The following is an 18,387-nucleotide window of genomic DNA, read 5'->3' on the forward strand; positions in this document are numbered from 1 at the left end:
ACTACAATCCCAGTTAACTCCCAGACCTCTGTGAAAATAAAACCATGCCACAAAGCCTTTGAGAGCAATTTTTATTAGGGTAGCAGAATGGACTTGCAGAAAGCCTATACCAGTACTCCTGGGTGTGGTTTCACCAGTGCGCTGCTTTTATTGTGGATGTTCAACTGCACGTTTAGAATTCAGCATGGCTTAGGGAACCAGAGAGAACAAGAGCTTGATTTCCTGAGTTATCATAGGACTTCGCACTTGGATTTCTTCTCCTCAGCCTTCAGCCACACAGGTGCTGGATCCCTTTGTTCAGAGGCTGCCCCAGACACGCGCCAGCACTTTGTTTACACGTCTCACAGTTTAGCAATTGGACTATGAAGAACACACCAAGAGAACTGATAGTGAGATCTGTCTTCCGTGTGACCTCTGCAGCTGGAATGGGAGCAGCTGGCACGGCGCTGCAGGGCTCGGCCGGAGTTCCTGGAATCACAGAGCCCTTCCGTCCCTTCCCAGGCATCCGATCACAGCAAGGCAGACAGACGCAGTCTTTGACCTGAGAGGCTTTACAACCACAGAGTAACTATTGAGTAGCAACGAGGGCAGCAAACTAGTGCTACAGTTTTGTTTCAAATAAAATTTAGAGAATGGTAAGTTTCCATGCCAACAGACATGATCAAAGGTACAGTGACTCAGGTGATGCAGAAGTTACACACTTCAGTTTGACAGATAATTTGGCATTATTTTATTATGAATCCGAGTGAGCGTGAACTAAACAAAATCAGTACCAACTTTCTGCAAATGAAGACAGAGATGTGAAAATTTGGTAATAGTGCTCTCACAAGCCTGAAAACACTTAGGAAATGCAAGTTTCTGTAAATAAGGTGAATGTGGTTTAACTTTATTTACCTGCCAAAGAATCTGTCTAAGAACACTTAAACATAAAATTTCTTAGCTCCCTAACTTATAAAAAAATTTACTTTCAACAGAGGTGAGGTACTGGGCTGTCATTGTTTACACTAAATCAGAAGTGAAAGCCAGAGGAGAGGGATGAATGAGGAAATAGCAAATACACAAGACATTAAAACCAAGAGAGACCTACTGCTTGACACACTAGTTCTGAAAGGTTGCAAAGGCAGAGGCTGTATTAAAACTGAATTTAGGAGTACAGGCAACCACCCAGGTGTCAGGGGTTTTTTGACTCAGCTTCCTGCACATCAAAATGATATGTGCTCCCAGATACCAATGGAGCTCTGGAAATAATCCATTCACTCAGTAGCAGACCCCAGCTGGAGAAGGGGAGACAGCAGGTTGACTGTGTGGCAGTTTGTCTGTGGAGCTACGATCACACTCTGGGCTGGGGAGGAAAGGCAGCAGAGGCAGCAGAGACACGGCAAAGGATGCTCAGCTCTGAACGGGCTCCCTTCCTTCAGCATGCGCAGGAGCGCCCCGGGGCAGCCGGAGAACGGCTCTGCCCGATGAAGCTCGACTGACACTGAACACTCACTAAAGCCCCTGCCCGTGTGTTGGAACACAGCAGCAGCAGCCAAGCACACTCTGTCACACCTTATTGCTCAGGCCTGGCCTCGCAGCGGCGCCGGGGCTGGGAACGGCTCAAGGGCCATCCCACAAACACTGATGCTCCTGATGCATTCTGAGGGAAAACGTTCAGAGAGGACAGCAGTGCTGCCAGATTTAATTCTTGAATTCAAAATTAACATTTCCAAAATAATGATTTTAAAAGACAGTTTGTCACTTTGATACCCCTTGGTCCCCAATTTCTGGAACTCTCCTGGACTGGTTGCAATGTTGTTCTGTGCACATTTCCCACTACTCTGCATAGGTATTAAAGATAGAAGTGAAGGAAGTTTGCAATCACATTCCACTACTTATTTGCTACAGATTTTTTTTCCAAAGTTTTCCAAAAGCAGAACATAAGCCATATTCTAATTCAATGACGCACACAAAAACTTGGGTTTCCCCCTTTAATAGACATTGGCCAGATTTACATCAGACCCAGACATTATTTCTGATTGGTTTTGTGGGGTTGGGTTTTGTTTATTATGTTACAAACTGAAGTTCAGGGGAACTTGCAACAAGTCCCACAAAGCACAGTGCAACATTTAGAAAGAAAAGTAAACGAAACTGCCAAACACTCAGTCATTTTCTGCCAGAACTGGGATATTTTTCCTAAGACATCACTTTGAGGAGGGAGTTAAAATTCAATGAATGAACTCAAGATAGTGGGAACTGCAAGGAAAAATAAGAAATGACAGCCACAACCTTTTCAATTTAAGGGCAGAATATAAGTCTAAGATATTTTTGATAAATTCTGACAAGAAAAAGAAAACAGCATACTTTAAAGTATATTGAAGCAGTGATTTTTAAACAAAGAAAGCAGAACTAGAACATCTTAAATTTTAATCCTTTCTTTACAGGTTACCTAGCCCACTTTTGATTAAGAAAACTGTAGAAAGTTAGTAACAGCCACAAGTTCACACCGAAAGGTGGCACTTGTCAATTTTCCATAGAGTCCTGCTTTACGGGGTGTCTCAAATGCACTGCTCCGATCTTCTATCATAGGTTGCTGACAGCATTTGTGTCAGATTTTAGTCCACTGGTCGCTTTTCACCATATTTCTTTGTAAACTCTTCAGCATTCTTACAGAATTTTTTACGGTCCTTAGAGTATTCTTCAGCTAGGTCAGCCCGGAGGGGGTGCTCGGGCTGTGGATCATTCACCAGTGCTATGAGGGACTGGATTACTGTCAAAAGAAGTACAAATACCGTCAGAGACTAAGATGGTTAATTTTTCAAAATCAAAATGTAAGCAAAATTCCCTGTAAGAAAAGAGCTTTAACTGCATTTAAATACATCCCCATAAATCTCGGGCCTTTTCAAGCGCAGGGTGTGAGTAAGCTGCAGTGATATGCCAAGATTTAGTTCAATGACCATGAATGAACACCAGAAAATCATATTTGTAAACAAAATCAACATGAATAGAAACCAAAGTGCACTACAAATTATTTCCCATGTAACTGGCATCCCATCTAAAATCCTCTCCTATGGCTGAGGAAGAATTGAAGTTCTCAGACAAGTTCACTGAAGGGATTGGGTAAAGATGGAATGTGCACCATGAAGCATTTCCCAACACCTGTCACAGTGATGCAGCTGTGACTGAGCCTCTTCTGGGAACCCTTTTTTCCAGCTTTATTTTCCTATGGTTCTTACTTCTCCTATGAACAGCAGGCAAGTCTTCCCTTTACTCCCAACTGCCCAAGGCAGCCACCAGTAGAGCTGCACTGGACAAACAAAGGGGTGAGAATGGCAAGGTGCTCACAGCAATGTCACCAATGTCCCTGTCACTTTCCAAAGAATAATCATTCTTCAGGAAATGGAACTGCACCTGACATTTACACAGTGAACCTCACACCCCACAGTGCCATTTACTGCTACGTGTTCCTCACACACATCCTCACAGCCATTGGATCAGGGGTCCCAGTGCCCAGCCACCCACAGGTGTCAGTGTTCCTGGGCAGGAATGCAGGTTCTTACAATGCTGATCACTCCAGCAGATGCTGGAACACCAGAGTGGCTTTGTTTGGGGCATCGATCTCAGTCTTCTCCACCCATGAACAAACCTCAAAACAAATACTCAAAGCCACACTCAAACCTGACATTCGTTTCTAAACAGGAACATTTCTTACCACAAATCCAAGTTTAAACTGCAACAAACTATCTAAGGAATGTAGAATTGATACCAGCTTCCTTCGCAGTAACTCACCAGTCCTGGCCTGACAACAACTGCCATCCCATTGCTGACTGCTTATGAAACCAGCAGAAACACTGAGTGGCAATCCCTTCTCACTGAGCAAAGCATGCAAAAACACTACAGAGGAAATGTGTGTTTGATAACCTTCATAACAGTAACAGGCCAGAAAAACAGGCCTGGCAGAACAGGAGCTGCCTCAATATCCACAGCATTTGGAAACTATCCTGCCATAACAGTTGTTTTTAATATTAAGCATAAATTAATAAAAAGTACAGCAGTAAGATGCACATTTAGTATGTGAAAGGTGAGTTAATGATTTATTATGAACCTAATCTCTTCACTTTTTTGACACCTGCATGAACAAAACCAATCACTTTGATGCTGTACTAATAATGTCACATTATTTCATTGAGAAAAGCTGAGTGATTTTTCAGTGCAGAAGAAATTTGAAGAAAAAGGAATAGACATTTAAGCAGGGTTGTAGTAACATTGTCACAGGTTCATAGAATCATGTAGTAACAACAGATGTTGACACTAAAACAACTTATTGAAGAAAGAGTTAAGACAAACAAAAGACCACAACAGAACAGACCATGAGAGATTTGCAATATTCTGATACCCAGGATTGGTTCCAAATTCTGGTTTTAGCACAGCTTTTTTTCACTCTCTCAGATAAAAATGGAATTGCTACTTCTCAGGGAGACACTGACTATTTTCTGCATGCAAACAATTGCTTCAGCAGTTCCAGCTAAAGACAGCTTGTTTTTCAAGCTGGGTAGACACAGAATTCCTTTAAGTTAACTAGAAAAGGCTGATAGGGCCAAGATGGCTGCTCAGGTGCTAACAGAAACCTTCCACACATTCTTTCCATCTCCTCTCTCCCAAGGATCTTTGTCCTGTATCATCAGGGATAAATCTACAACAAGTTTAAGATCTTGGCCATCCTATTTCAGAGGTTCATTTTGCTGCCACCTCCATTTTCACCAACATTTGGCTGCTTCATCTCTTCTAAAACAACAGGAATTTTCCTGTTTTGTCTTTGGGCAAGATCACACAACTGGAAGTACTTTCATTAGCATGCAGGAGTACACAGAAAAAAGAAATCTTAAGTACAGGACTGTTTTTCATCAGGAACACAGATCATGTGAAAACAACCTTAAAGAAAAGCCTGGAAGAGAGAAATATTTTCTCCTGGTGTCACTGAAGCTCTAGCACTGCCCTAAACTGCTATTCATTTGAATGAATACTCGTAAAAAATAGGCAGTTTGCTTTCTATATGTAAAATAATAAAAGCTTAATACCCAACTACTCAGTAGCTGCCAGACAACACAAAATTCTCACCCCAACAACTAATGCAAGCAACAACAGGAAAAAACCCTACTTATATTACACTCAAGTCTGCCACAGAACCTGATGAAACTTTTTTCCTTACTATATTTAAATTCTTATCAAAGACACTCTACACAGCAAGCCTGACAGCAATGACCTTTTAAGAACTACAAGTTAATCTGTGTTATTATTTCAGATTTTTTTTATGACTCCCTTGATATTTCAAGCCTTATGCTCAAATCACTGAACCACCTGGCAGATTTTAAAATATACAAAGCCTTGAGGTTTTACACCCTTTCTTTCAAACATGCAGAATTTACTGAACACCTCTGGATTCTAAAGTCAATGTTTAAAAAGAAACACAGAGTAAGCCCCCACCAACTATCAGCAGAATTTTAAAGTATGCCGAGGACACTTCCTTAATGAACTCCTCAGTCATGAAGAGTTTTGTGGTTTCCTGGAGCTGGAAATGCCACTTCAGTGCCAGTACCTCACAGTCCAGTAACAAAATGAGATCCCACAAGAGCTGTACTCTGTGCTCACCACATGTGATTCATGACACAAGCCTTACAATGAATATACCCTCAGAGCACTGAGAAGCTGAGAAGTGAAACATTATTAGCTTTAAATTCAAAACACACTACAAAGTTTCTCAATACCCACTTCTTTTTCCACATGGAGTCCTACCTTGGTCAGTTTTGGTTGCTGGCTTCCAGTTTTCAGCACTAATTACTGGCAGACAAACCTGCCCCTTTTCATCAATGTTAGGGTGATAGATCTTTGTTTTAAATGTAATCTTAGGAGGTTTGAATGGATATTCTGCTGGGAAGTTGATTTCAATTCTGAAGGCTCCTTTATCATATGGAGGATTGTCCTGCAACAAGAAGGCAGAATGTCAGTGTGGCACATGTTAATGGACACAAGTGAAAAACAGACTTGGATTTCTCTGATCTCTTGAATGACCTTTTTCAAAGGCACTTTCCACCAACACTACTGCCAGGTTTATGTGTCAGGAAACATCAAAACCTATGTGAGAGGCAATGCAACCTGCACATTTGCATCCACCCTGGAAAAAGCAGGTTGCCATTATCCTACAGCTGGCTGACATTTCTATGGGTAAGAAAGCATCCAACTCCATTTCCTTCCAACTCAAGGCCCTCTCTAGTAAGTAGTTTTATTCCCAGATGCGTGTTTCAAAAAACATAGTAAACCCATTCCAAGACACAAACAGCAAGCCTGACAAGGGAAATGGGTTTCTGAACAGTTATTTTGTGTGTCTCAACATGGTGGCACAAACAGCAAAGCAATTTGATTTGTCAGTTCTCCCCAAATGTTTCGAGAACGTTTTTGTGCTGACTACACAAAAATCTGCTGAGCATTCATTGGTACTAAAGATAGATATTCACTGTGTTTGCTGATGAGAACATTCTGAATTTGTATGCAGTTTTAGCACCCACTCTTATCAGATCAGTTTTGAAGGAGCAGGATGAGAGAACTGTGAAGTGAGCAAAGCAGTTCTTCATGCTAAAACAGAAAAAACAATGCCCAGAATTTCACTTAGAAAACCCTGTTAGACTATTGATATTGATGCTTCAGATACTGTACAAAAGAGGCAGAACAAAAATAAATCATTGCTACATTTAAAGCCTATGAAAATACTGTTCTGCACTGAAAACATTAACTATGGAATGAAGCCTTTCCAAACACTCTGGGAACATGAATCAAAGGATGAGAGTTTCCAGTTGGTGTAAAGTATAATCACACACATTCTTCATTAGCAACCAGACCATTCCCTGCAATCAATTCCACTCCAGAATTTACCAATACTTGAGGGTGGGGAGTGTTCTATTAAAATATTTGTCAACAGAAAACATTTAATTTTAGGCTCATCCATGTGGAGAATTTTAGGCTCAACCATGTGGTTGTGTGTTTGTAAGAAACACAGCACAGTTTCTGCCAGGGGGAGAGGCAACTACAGCAGTTTTAAAATCACTTTTTACCCAAGCAATCCTAAAAGCTTTGGAAGTTGAACTAATAACTTGTGGTGGTGGTGGTGACAGCTTAGGTAGTCACCGCCCTCTTCGCCCACAGCTCAATTGTTCTTGCCTCCATCACGTGCTGTAATTTGTGAGGATGTTCAGTGAACTGACACAGGAAGTCACCTGCCTTAAAAACATCCATTTTCTTCACTGTACCTCACCAACACATTGAGCTAAAGATGTAAGTAGAGTATGCAAGCAACTAATTTCCAATTATTTGTTGTATTTGTTTTGACACTGACAAAGAGAAACAGAATTTTAAATTCTGAAACACAACTTGCATTCACCTGGAGTATTTCTGCTCTGCAAAAGTTTGTCCATAGACAGCAGTTTTGATAAAGTGAAACAAAATTCATAGTACACCAATGGTACCTCTTATGAGAACAAGGAGCCTGGGCTAGATAATTTGTTTTGATGTTGAAATCAAACAAATAGGGTACCTTGGCCACCCACAGGACACAAACTACTTCATTCTACAATTTAGAACAGGAAAAGAAGTTGACCAGATATCTTCAATTTGCTTCTCAATTGAGTGAGCACCCTTAAAAACTAACATTCGTTCTGAAGAACAAAATATGTTACCAACAAGAGCTTTTAAAGCTTGACAGTTCACCTTTACATTATCTTTCACAGTAATTCTGTATGAACACTATTAAAAATAGTAGCCATTATCTTTCACACCTCCATTAAGCAGCTGACCAAGAAATGCCTAGTTACAGCATTTAATAATCAGGAACTGGTTAGTCCTGCTGAAGTGTGTGTCTTTAAGCCCTAAGCAAGAACATTTGCTGAAATGGAAACAGCATGTGAAGCAGAAACACAGAGAAAAAAAATTAAAATTTCAAAGAGCTCATGTATTGCATTTTTAAGCCATCAGCTCTGGTACCAAAGCTAAAGAGACAGTAACACCAGAACACCTTTTGCATATCCTCAGAATAAAAACTTATACTACTCTTTGAACACAAACAACACATTCTAAATTACTATAGGAAGTGTAATTTCATAACAAAATTCTCCCTTAACTATACCAGCAGTGAATTTGAGGCTATTTGCCCTGTAACAGGGCATATTACAAACCAAAAGGCAGGTTTGGAGCACAGTTCATTGCACCAACATTTAAACACTTGTGATGCTGCAAAGCTTTGCAAAACAAACACCACACTCATCCTCTGTTGAACAGAAACTTAAAAATAGGTGCTGTACACCACACATTCCTAATCTTAACAGGAACAAACAGGTATTTTTGTGTTTTGCTTTATTAATCATATTTACCAACCTTATACTGCTTCAAAGTATTATCAAAGCACTAAACTGTTACACACGAACCACAAAGTGGCTGATTAAAGCAAGCTGTTCCTCAGCTCTGTCAAATTTCAGTGTCAGATCCCGCTTGCTTTGTTTTCAGGAGTGGTGTCAGCCACTCCAAGGAATCACTTGCAGGCACATAAGTAAACAGTAAACGTAATGTATTCCACAGCATTCAAAGTGCAAAAGCCCAGCCATTACCTCAGCCTGTGCCATGTGAACTCCAGAGCAGCCTCTGACTAACGAGGAGGCACGGGCACTGCTACAGAGATGCCTCAAAGTCTTACTCATATATTAAAAAGACAGACTTACACTGGTTGGGGAGGCTCTGGTAGCGCCCACAGAAAACCACAAACCAAAATGCCCCCATGGCCCATCCCCTATTGCTGCAGATTAAAAATAGCTCTTAGAACCAAGCCAGCCGTGTGGGAAATACAAGAGGTGAAAATCCAAATGACTTTCAACCAAGAAACCAACACATCGCGTTTCTTGCTCTACCCTTAGTAACAAATCCCTCTCTATTTGACTAATAAAAATGGTTATCTACTTTGATTAAACATTCTATTAGAAGATTGTAGTGTTTTTAAAAACATTAAGTGAAATAGGTTTATTTTGGCACTAACTAATGCCTAAATAAAGATACTACTTTCTTTTAAAGAGCTCACTTCTGAAAATCCTAACCTTTTCCTTGCATCGAATTTTCCCCAATACTCAATTTTATCCTAGTAATAAATCTAGTAAATTAAGAAAACACATATTAAGGAGCAAAAGTATTTCATATTTCCTTTCTTTTTCCTATGATCATGTAGATTTTGTACTTTAGGCTTAATGTAAAACCAAACTTCACTTGCTTCCCCCTTCCAACACCTCTCCCAGCAGCCCAGTGCCATCACTGAGCTCCAGCCATGTGTCAGCCCAGGCCTACAATAACGAATTATTTCATGGTCACCAGCAGCACTACTGAGCTGTGGATTTATGAGATACAAATGATCCTCATTTTATTTTAAAGCTCATAAGGAGTAGTCTGTACTCACAGGAACAATAAGCCCTTGCCAGGTCAATAAATTAGCTTCATCAACCTGGATATTACGGAAGTTTTTCATTCCACATTTGCGGATTTCTTCAAGCTCCTGAAAAGCAAAGCAAAGTGTTAAGTGTAAGTTATTAACTGTACTAAGAAAGATGCTCACACTTATTTTTCAAAATGCTTAAAGGTCAATGTGGGTTTCTTTAATTAGTGGTGGCAACCCATACAAATAGAAGAGAAAATTTTGCACCTGTAAAAGATAAAATTCCCTGAGATAAGGTACTAAAACACTTTCTGATATGTGAGGAAAACACAAAAATGTCTTGTTATTAACATCATTATAGACACAATAAAGCAGAAGTATTAAAAAAATAAATTTTAAAATGTTTTTCTATCCCAAATATAAATCAGTGCCTTTAGTCACAGAGTATTGGTAATACTGCGAGGTGCAGAAATAAAATGCCTCTTAGGACTTGTCTGAAGGAGAACAGTGATTTGGAAGAACTATTTCATAATAGTTTTAAACAGGGATAAAACCACTGAACAGGCCAATTATTTCAACTGAAAACGAATAAATTCCTGCATGAACAGCTTAAATTGATCCAAACCCAGAAAAATATCAATCTAAGCCAAACAAGCCTTGTTTAGAGCAGTAACTTGAAAAGATTCAGCTTTCTCTCTGTTTAGTACCTCAAAGCTTACAGTACACATTAAGATTCCTCTCTTTAAAGCTGTGTCAGTCTCGAGCAAGGTTACCTCTCTGCACCAGCAAACTATTTTTAATCAATTAGCGAACCAAGTATCACCAAAATAAGTATTTCAGCATTTTTATATTTAAAATGATGTATAAGCCCTACTGTAGGGACTGTTTCCTAAAGTATTTCCTAAGACCTAAAAAGAAACACCTCAAGATTCCACTTTTATTTCCCCCACAACGATTACAGTCCTTTGCTGTTAACTCTGCCATTTTATCTTTAAAGAGAATTTAACCAAATATGAATTCAAAAGTCATCCACAGCAAAACATAAAAGTTTCCCAGTGCTTTCAAAACTGCAGCACATGCCTGGTGGCTGCATAGGTTAGGAAAAATGTTGCTTATACAGCAGCACTGGTGTGCTCTGACAGCGCTCAGCTCTGCACTGGGTGCAGGCATCTTGCAAAATTAGGCTAGATGTAATTAAGATAAACCCACCGATTACAAGCAAAGGCACTACACACTGAAAAACCAAGAAAGATCAGTTTTCCTGCTATAAGCGCTGTACTGTCCACAGTTTGTTTTCCACAACAGCTCTGTGTTCATCTTGGATGAAACCTTTCTGCATTTGACTGACAGATTTAATACTTGCAGTAACCTCTTGCATGAATTCAGCATCATGACAAAATTCAAACCCAAAGGGAAAATGAGAATTCCAAATGCACATGAAACAAAAATCACAAGAGCCACATATCAGAAAATGAACATTTATATTCCTACCCACTGCGCCTGCTAAAGAGCATACTCTGAACATGGAAGTTTAACCTTGGAGGCTTGGATACTGAACTGATGCCTAACACTATCTTCATGACACTAACACTGACTACTTAGTCTGGACCCATGGATTAATCCCCAAATTCCACTGCTGCTCAATTTATGCAATGTCACAGACAGTTTGGGCATATTTTTTAAAGAGCTAAGAGGATTATACTATTTCCTTAAAGGAGGAAAACATAAACCCCCCAAAAATAATCCCATGAAGCATATTTATAGGGATAGAGAGCAAACCAAAATATTCAAAAGAAAATAACCTTTATGATCGCAGCTCTGAAAGGTGCTTTATCATCACTCAAAGTGCAAATCCCCACAGTGCCCTACTCTGAATGCTCCTGCACAAAGCAGCAGCTCAGGGAGAGCCAGGCGGATCCCCAGGCTGACTCTGCCCCGACAGGGTCAGGAGAGTAACGTGCTCTGAACTGAGTTTTGCTGCTCACTCTCATCACATACAGAACTGTGAAGTCCTGGCAAACCACTACTCCACAGCATGTAAAAGGAATAAATTCCATTCCACGCTAGATGTAACACATCAAACATTGGGAACAAAATAAGCTAATTAAGCAGTGGGTATTTAAGCATGAATAAACGTGCATCATCCCAAGTGCCTTCACTCTAAAACAAGGCAAGGAAAATGGGTTTAGACTATTTTCCAGTTACTATATTAAAAACATTATGCATATGACAAAAATCTCCCCCATTATGCCCAGTGGGACTGCAGCTTCCATGCAGGAGCTTTTGTCCCAGGTTCAGACAATAGCATTATACTGCTGCTGGCCCAGAGAGCAATTGTCCAGATGCAAAAAAAGGAAAGACTATGACTCTATAATTCAGGTATGTTATTAAGCTAATAAAGCAAATTAGAAAAGCGTGGCTTCACATTTCTGGAAAATTAAACACCTAGATTTAATAGTTAGATTCAGGTTAAAAAACTGGATTGCTGAATTAAGAAATGCAAGAATCCCACACAGAAACAATTATAAAATTGTAAAACTTTGCATGCAATGAAAAGTTTAAAATAAATATGCAAATTGTTTCCCACTTTTCCTCAAGTCCACCACATGAGAGAGGGAAATAAACAGTACAGAGGCACTAAAGAACTAGACAAAATTATTCAGGCCATCTTTAAACTGACATGGGAGGCCTTTGCAGGAAACCACTTCCAAAATCAAACCCGTGGTAAATTACTGGAGTGTGTCAGGCCTGTACTCTGCCCTTCTCCTGCGGGAGGAGCTGACAGCTGAGTGAGGGACAGCCAGGGATAAACCCGGCAGTTCCGCGCCTCACACGAAGCCAGGACTGCAGAGGTCAGGGACAATCAAGCCACCTTAGCCGGGCACCCACCTCAACTACGGGCTTAGACAGATTGCAATTTATAGTAGAAATTACTTTTCTCATACTAGGAGGAGTGTTTCGGACTTCATATGTCACTCCAAATGAATCAACTTCATGGTGGAGCTCTTTACAAACGGCTTTTTAGCCACTACTGTCCCCACAACTGCAATGTAACATGCAATGTAACACTACACAGGCCGTGCTTTCAGGAGCGGTAAGAGCTTCACCATTCACAATTTAAGGGTGTGAGGGGAGGTTGTTTTGGTTTTTTCTTCTGGCAACTCCCAAAACCCATAATAAAGATCTAACTGCCTCAGGGCTACGGAGGCAGACACAACTGCAGTATAAAAGTACTGTTAAAAAAGTGAACGAGCTACTAAATACTTTCAAGCAGCACAGATTAAAAGCTAACAATACATTTAACGTGGGCTTGAGCAACTCCAAAGGGACAAAAACTACTTTATGAGGTAAAAAGATAAACTCCAGATATTTATTTCAAAGTAATACTTATGAGTCTAGGCAGACAGTAAATAGATTAATTCCTTTTCTTGTCCTCCACCCCTTAATTTTGTCAAGTAACATAATTAAAGGAGCACAGGAGGAGCATAACTAAAGGTTAGATGACTGCAGTAAGAATTTCAATCAGTCTTCATTCCCCACTCTTTTATCAACCTTGCATGCGACCTTGCTGCATTGGTTTCCCCAGTTGAAAAACTGAAATGTCTTAGTTCATGGGGTCTCTCGAGAGATGATATTTGTAATTTGGAAATGTTCAATCAAAGTGTTACACACAGCACATCAAATGGAGAAAACATTGTTTCAGAGGTGGTACCTAATCTTCAAGTATATAATGCTGAAAGTAGTCATAAAAGTACATACTACTTCTCATATACAATCATTAAGGGTTTAAAATTGTCGTTTTCAATACTGTGTAATCATTTGTGCTGTTCAAATAAAGAAGTTTGAAAGCAGAAAGAAAAGCAGCATCAGCTTAAAATGTAGCTAAGTCTTTTAAAAACCCTGCAACTGTTTTCTCTGTGCTTCATTCAAGTTTTGGGACTTCTCTAAAAACCCAGGCCAGATAAGAAAATGCAGTGAAGGCAAATACTTGTAAGAGTGCAATCCCAGAATACGGGAATAACTGTAAGAGCTCATACTGACTTTAGTAAGTTCTGCATCAAGCCCAGAATGCTATTAAATTCACAAATAAAACCAAAAGTCTCCTGAAATAACGCTAAACCATTATTACAACTTATATTTACCTGTTCATGAATACATTCTCTAAAATATGCCTGTAAGTCAAACAGCTCCAAAACACTGATCAGGAACTGGCCAGTTTCACTTTCTGGATTTACAGTACAGAGAAGCATTAATAAAACACCTTAAAATCTGATTCTAACACAAAACAAATTCCATCACAAATCCAACCAAAAAGACAAATAGAATTTCTTATAAAAATCAGCAGTAAGTTTCCTCTGCAACATTACAGCCCGGTATATTCACATGTCTTATTGACTGAGCAATTCTACTTTTTGGCAAAGTATTTTCATTTGATTAAAAATCCTTTTGTCAATTCTCAGTTTCAAAAAGGGAAAATGCATCAATATTCTCACTTCTGCCTAAGGACAATCATACATTGCTCAAAACCGTATTTCCCTTGTTACTAAGAACCGAAGTTTAGATCAATTTAGAATTATTTTTCAAGTATCAGAGTTGTTCCAAACCCCTTTATTTGGGAGCACTACAGTGTTTACAGGGCCGCAGCATCCTGGAGATTGCAGGCCACCTACCTGGGTGTGGTCCCATGTTTGTGTTTTATCATGGAGTTCAACAGTTGCATAAATGTTTGACTATGCAACTACGGAAGTGGAGTGAAAACAATAAAATTAAAATAATTGTCTACCTATCTCACTTCGTATGTGAAGTGTTATTTACTCTTTAAATCTATTTTCAATTTCTAACGCTAGAGATACGTTTGAACATCTAAAAACCAGGAAACCAAAGCATGGATCTTACAGACACCTGAGCTCCATCCCAGGCAGCCACCATGGAAGGACACAGCTCCACAGCTGCAGCAGCACAGCCTTCTCCAACAGCACCCAGGCACCCTGCGGGACGTGCAGCTCAGCACCACACGTTACTACCCCTGCAAGTACTCTGAGTGTCCAGCACCAGAACAGCCTAACCTCTGCAACTCCCTACAGCATTTAGCTATGGATCCAGCATGGAGAACGGCTTCTTTTACATCAGTAGGTGGCAACTGTGCAAAGTCTTTCCTTGAAGTCTCTGGCATGACTCCGGGAGATCCACATTCCCCATCATACATGTCTGGAGACAATTTCCTTTCTGCAAGAAAGGGCCATGAAGCCCAGTACTGCCCTTCAAAGAGAAGCCTTAGATCCTCTCCTAAATCTAATCACTCCACATTTGCCTGTTTTAAGCCTGAGAGACTGTCCACAACACCACATCCTTGACAAAGCTTGTGGGCTTTATTCCCACTGCTCACATTTCATGAGGAGTCAGGATTCAACTGGGGCTCTTTGAAGAGGTGTAATGGTGGCTGACAGATCAAACCTCCACCTCAGATCTGGAGTATGAGTCATTAGCCATGTTTCACATTTTTGCTAAGCTAGGTGTGCTCCTGGACCGGCACACCTCCACAGAGCTGCTGTGAATCAGTGGAGAAGACTTCATTTAGATGGCACTATTTGATGGGATAAAGCTTGTCAGAAAGAGGCCATAAAAAAGGTCTTTGGCCTAGGGAACATGATTTGTTCAAGCACACCCTCAGATAACAAACCCATCTTGATCTCTTTATAACGTGAATTCATGTTTAAAATTGAACAGTAAAAGTACAATGGCAAAATTTGTAATGCTTGTTTCACACAGAGGTTTGTGAACTGAAGATGCAAATGGCTTCCCCAGTTGGAAAAGGGCATCCATTCCCACCTGGACAGTGGAAACGACTCCCAGTTTCCTACAGGCAGACTGTGTTATTATGGATGTACTACATCCAGTCTCTTTGAGCCATGGTGATTAATATGAATAACTATGATGCATGACTTGAGTCCAGAAAAAATGCAGCACTTCAAAATGTTGGCAAGACCTTAAGGAAACGGGAATTGCTTAATTTTATATAACTATAAAAGGTTGAAGGGTTAGTCTCATTTATCAAAGACAAGCTTGCTTATTTAGCTCAAAGAAAAGACAGTTAGTGCTTATCCTAAATTATTTTAAAGGTAATTGAGTGACACAGTGAAAAACCCTATTTCCTTTAGTTATAATCACTCATCATTCCAAGACCCTGACAAAGACACCCCAAAGACTCTTCCCAACTGCAAAACTTCAACAGTGAAAGACTTTAAATCAAAGTGGACCTGTGAATTTGGGACCTCAACAGTGATATCAGGTTGATACACATGTGAGTTTGGACCTTCACATCATGCTGCAGCAATCCCGATGACATCATCCCTACGAGAGCTCTACTTTGTTCCTACGGAGACGAATGGCAAAGCCAGAGCCATTTGGGCTGCCTTGACTCCCCAGAGCAGGAAGGGAGCTGCTTATTTAACAGCCTCTGCAAGCTGTGTGACAGAGCATCCCACAGCTCTTGAACTGCATAAAAACCACACACAACATGAACAACCCACAGATATTAAGCAATAAAAACAAAAGTGAAAATATAAGCAGTAAGTTATCAATGTCTCCTTCATTCCCTCACCACTCCCTCCCAGAAACAACTGCCACACCAATTTTCTAGAAAATAAGGTTACATTATCAAAACTTCTTTTTATTGTATTTTAGTGGGAGACTGGAGTACTAATGCTTCAGAAGCACAGTGAAAATAAGGAGAAGGGCTGAAAAGCAAGAGGCACTGAAAATATTAAGAACAATTTTTCTTGCCTTTCAGATTTTTATTTTCTATTTTAAATTTAAAAAAAAATTGAAGATATATATTATTCCAACCAGAGTAGTAGTAACGAACTTTTGAACAATTAATGCATTTTTCCAGAATAGGCAGAAAAGCTGCCTTACAAAAATAGTAAACAACCATTTAATTTTATATCTGAAACTAAGGGAAACCTATTTGAGTATAAAGCAACAGACATAATGATTACGATACTAAAGCCCTGACAAAATACAGCAGCTATCAAAAATGAAATAAAAAATGAATTCCATCTCACCAGGATCCTTAAGGACAATTAAAGGTTTATGCTTACTGATTTTTAAAAGATATGAATGACACTGCACACAATGTATCTACTATTTAATTTTTAAATGCTCCATAGAAGATTTAAACCAACAAAATGAGCCTTACAGAAGCACTGCTGAGCTATTGGTTTCTTCCAAAATATCTAAGTTATAATGGTTATTTATATATCTGCACCATTAAGGAAATGCAACTTCAGGATGTACCACAAACATGTCCTGGTGAAATCCCAGCCCTGCTGGGGGTCCACATCCTTGAGGCCAGCTGTAAAACTGGTATTAAAGGATTAAGTTTAACAGAATCACCCAAGTATCTGTCAAATCCCAGTGCAGTGTTACTCTGCACCCCACAGGGGCAGGTTATTTAATAAGGCTGAAACATTGCTCGACAGTTACAGGGTCTTTCCCCTCCCTTTCCCAGGACTGGCCCGTAAAGTTCATTGATTTCCTCACAGGCACTTTGCATGCAAATCCTGTTGGGTTCTGCCGCAGCATTTTACAAATGAATAAATTTTATGTCACTATGTACACATGTCCTAGGCAGACCTCACTGCTTACAGTTTGTGACGTTAATTAGCAATTAAATACAGCACATAAAATACATTTGTGTGCTTTGGGGGCAATGGTTACCATTTTCCTTCTAAGAAGAGCCTTCCTCCTCAAGGAAAATAACGAGAAACATAATCCCGAGTTGTATTTAAACATAAACTATACGTGCTCTTGGTTAAAGCCCAACTGGGGCCGAGTTTCCATTTCCAAGTATCATCCACGGTTCAGAACAAATAAGAGCGAAGACAAAAACATTACCACGTCCGCAGCGAATGAAGAAACTTCTGAACCCAGGTCCATGTTTCTGTGTGATAAACCTCTTACTCATACAAGGAAGAGGTTACTCTCCGAAACAACGAAAACGAAATTATTTCATTCCCGGGCGTCTGGGGACGGTTCCTCACCGGGGCGAGCGCGGGGGAGCGGCGAACCCCCCCCGCAGGGAGGAAAGGAGGAGAGAGCGCTTCACCTACGAGCCTTCCCCCGGCAGGGCCACCGAGCCCTCCCGCCGCCCCGGGGATGCCCCGGCCCCGGGCGGCGGCGTTTCCTTCCCCCCGTCCCTTCCTCTTTGCTTAGTCACCCTGGAGCCCCCCAAGCGAGGGGGTCGGGGCGGCCCGCGGCGCCCGCCCAGCGCCCCCGCCCAGCCCCGGGCGGCAGCCGGGCCCGCGGGGCGCTGCCAGAGCGCGGGGCGGCGGTGGCGGGGGGGCGGCGCGGCCCCTCACGGCCGCGGCCCAAGTGCCGGCTGCTCCCGCTCCGGCCGCTCGGGCGCGGGGTGCCGCCGAGGGGCGCGGAGGAGGCCGCCCCACCGGAGCGCGGCGGAGGAGGCGGCCCCGCGCTGCCGGAGGAGGCCGGGGCGGAGGGGCAGCCGCGGGAGCCAGGCCCGCCCGCCCGGCGGCCCTGCCCGGCGCTGTTACCTTCATCAGCCTCCTGCTGGCCGCCATCTTGGCTCTGCTGCTGCGCCCCACAATGCATCGCGGCGCGGGCCGGCCGCTAAACCCTGCGCTTCCTGGGGCGGTGCGCGGGCGGGGCGGGGCCTGCGCTCGGCTCGGCTCGGCTCGGCTCGGCTCGGCTCGGCTCGGCTCGGCTCGGCTCGGCTCGGCTCGGCTCGGCTCGGCCCGGCCCGGCCCGGCCCGGCCCGGCCCGGCTCGGCCCGGCCCGGCCCGGCCCGGCCCGGCCCGGCTCGGCTCGGCTCGGCTCGGCTCGGCCGCCCTGAGGTCTCGGTGATGCCTTTTCTCCGAGTGCCTTTTCAATCCCCCGTCACTGATTTATAAGTATTGCTGTGCCTTTTTGTATTTACTTTGCATCCCCCA

The 18,387-nt window shown here is 41.8% G+C and overlaps 1 protein-coding gene across 1 annotated transcript; it reads right to left on the reverse strand.

Annotated features, from left to right (window-relative positions):
* Window positions 1-57: 57 nt before the first annotated feature.
* Window positions 58-18,064, reverse strand: UBE2L3 (ubiquitin conjugating enzyme E2 L3). The gene is made up of 4 exons (XM_069031286.1): window positions 17,992-18,064; window positions 9,464-9,559; window positions 5,773-5,959; window positions 58-2,749 (listed from the first exon to the last, which is right to left on the reverse strand). The coding sequence occupies exons 1-4, from the start codon at window positions 18,016-18,018 to the stop codon at window positions 2,595-2,597; spliced, it is 465 nt and encodes a 154-aa protein (XP_068887387.1). The 5' UTR covers window positions 18,019-18,064; the 3' UTR covers window positions 58-2,594.
* Between the last annotated feature and the right edge of the window lie 323 nt (window positions 18,065-18,387).

This window comes from Aphelocoma coerulescens, chromosome 15 (genome assembly GCF_041296385.1).
Source record: "Aphelocoma coerulescens isolate FSJ_1873_10779 chromosome 15, UR_Acoe_1.0, whole genome shotgun sequence".
Lineage (NCBI taxonomy): Eukaryota > Metazoa > Chordata > Aves > Passeriformes > Corvidae > Aphelocoma > Aphelocoma coerulescens.

Excerpts from the sequence above, each read along its gene's own strand:
- UBE2L3 (XM_069031286.1), bottom strand. The coding sequence starts at position 18,018 with ATGGCGGCCAGCAGGAGGCTGATGAAG. Across the intron at positions 9,560-17,991 it reads CCAGCAGGAGGCTGATGAAG|GAGCTTGAAGAAATCCGCAA; the intron begins GTAACAGCGCCG and ends TTTGCTTTTCAG. Across the intron at positions 5,960-9,463 it reads GGCAAGGGCTTATTGTTCCT|GACAATCCTCCATATGATAA; the intron begins GTGAGTACAGAC and ends TTCTTGTTGCAG.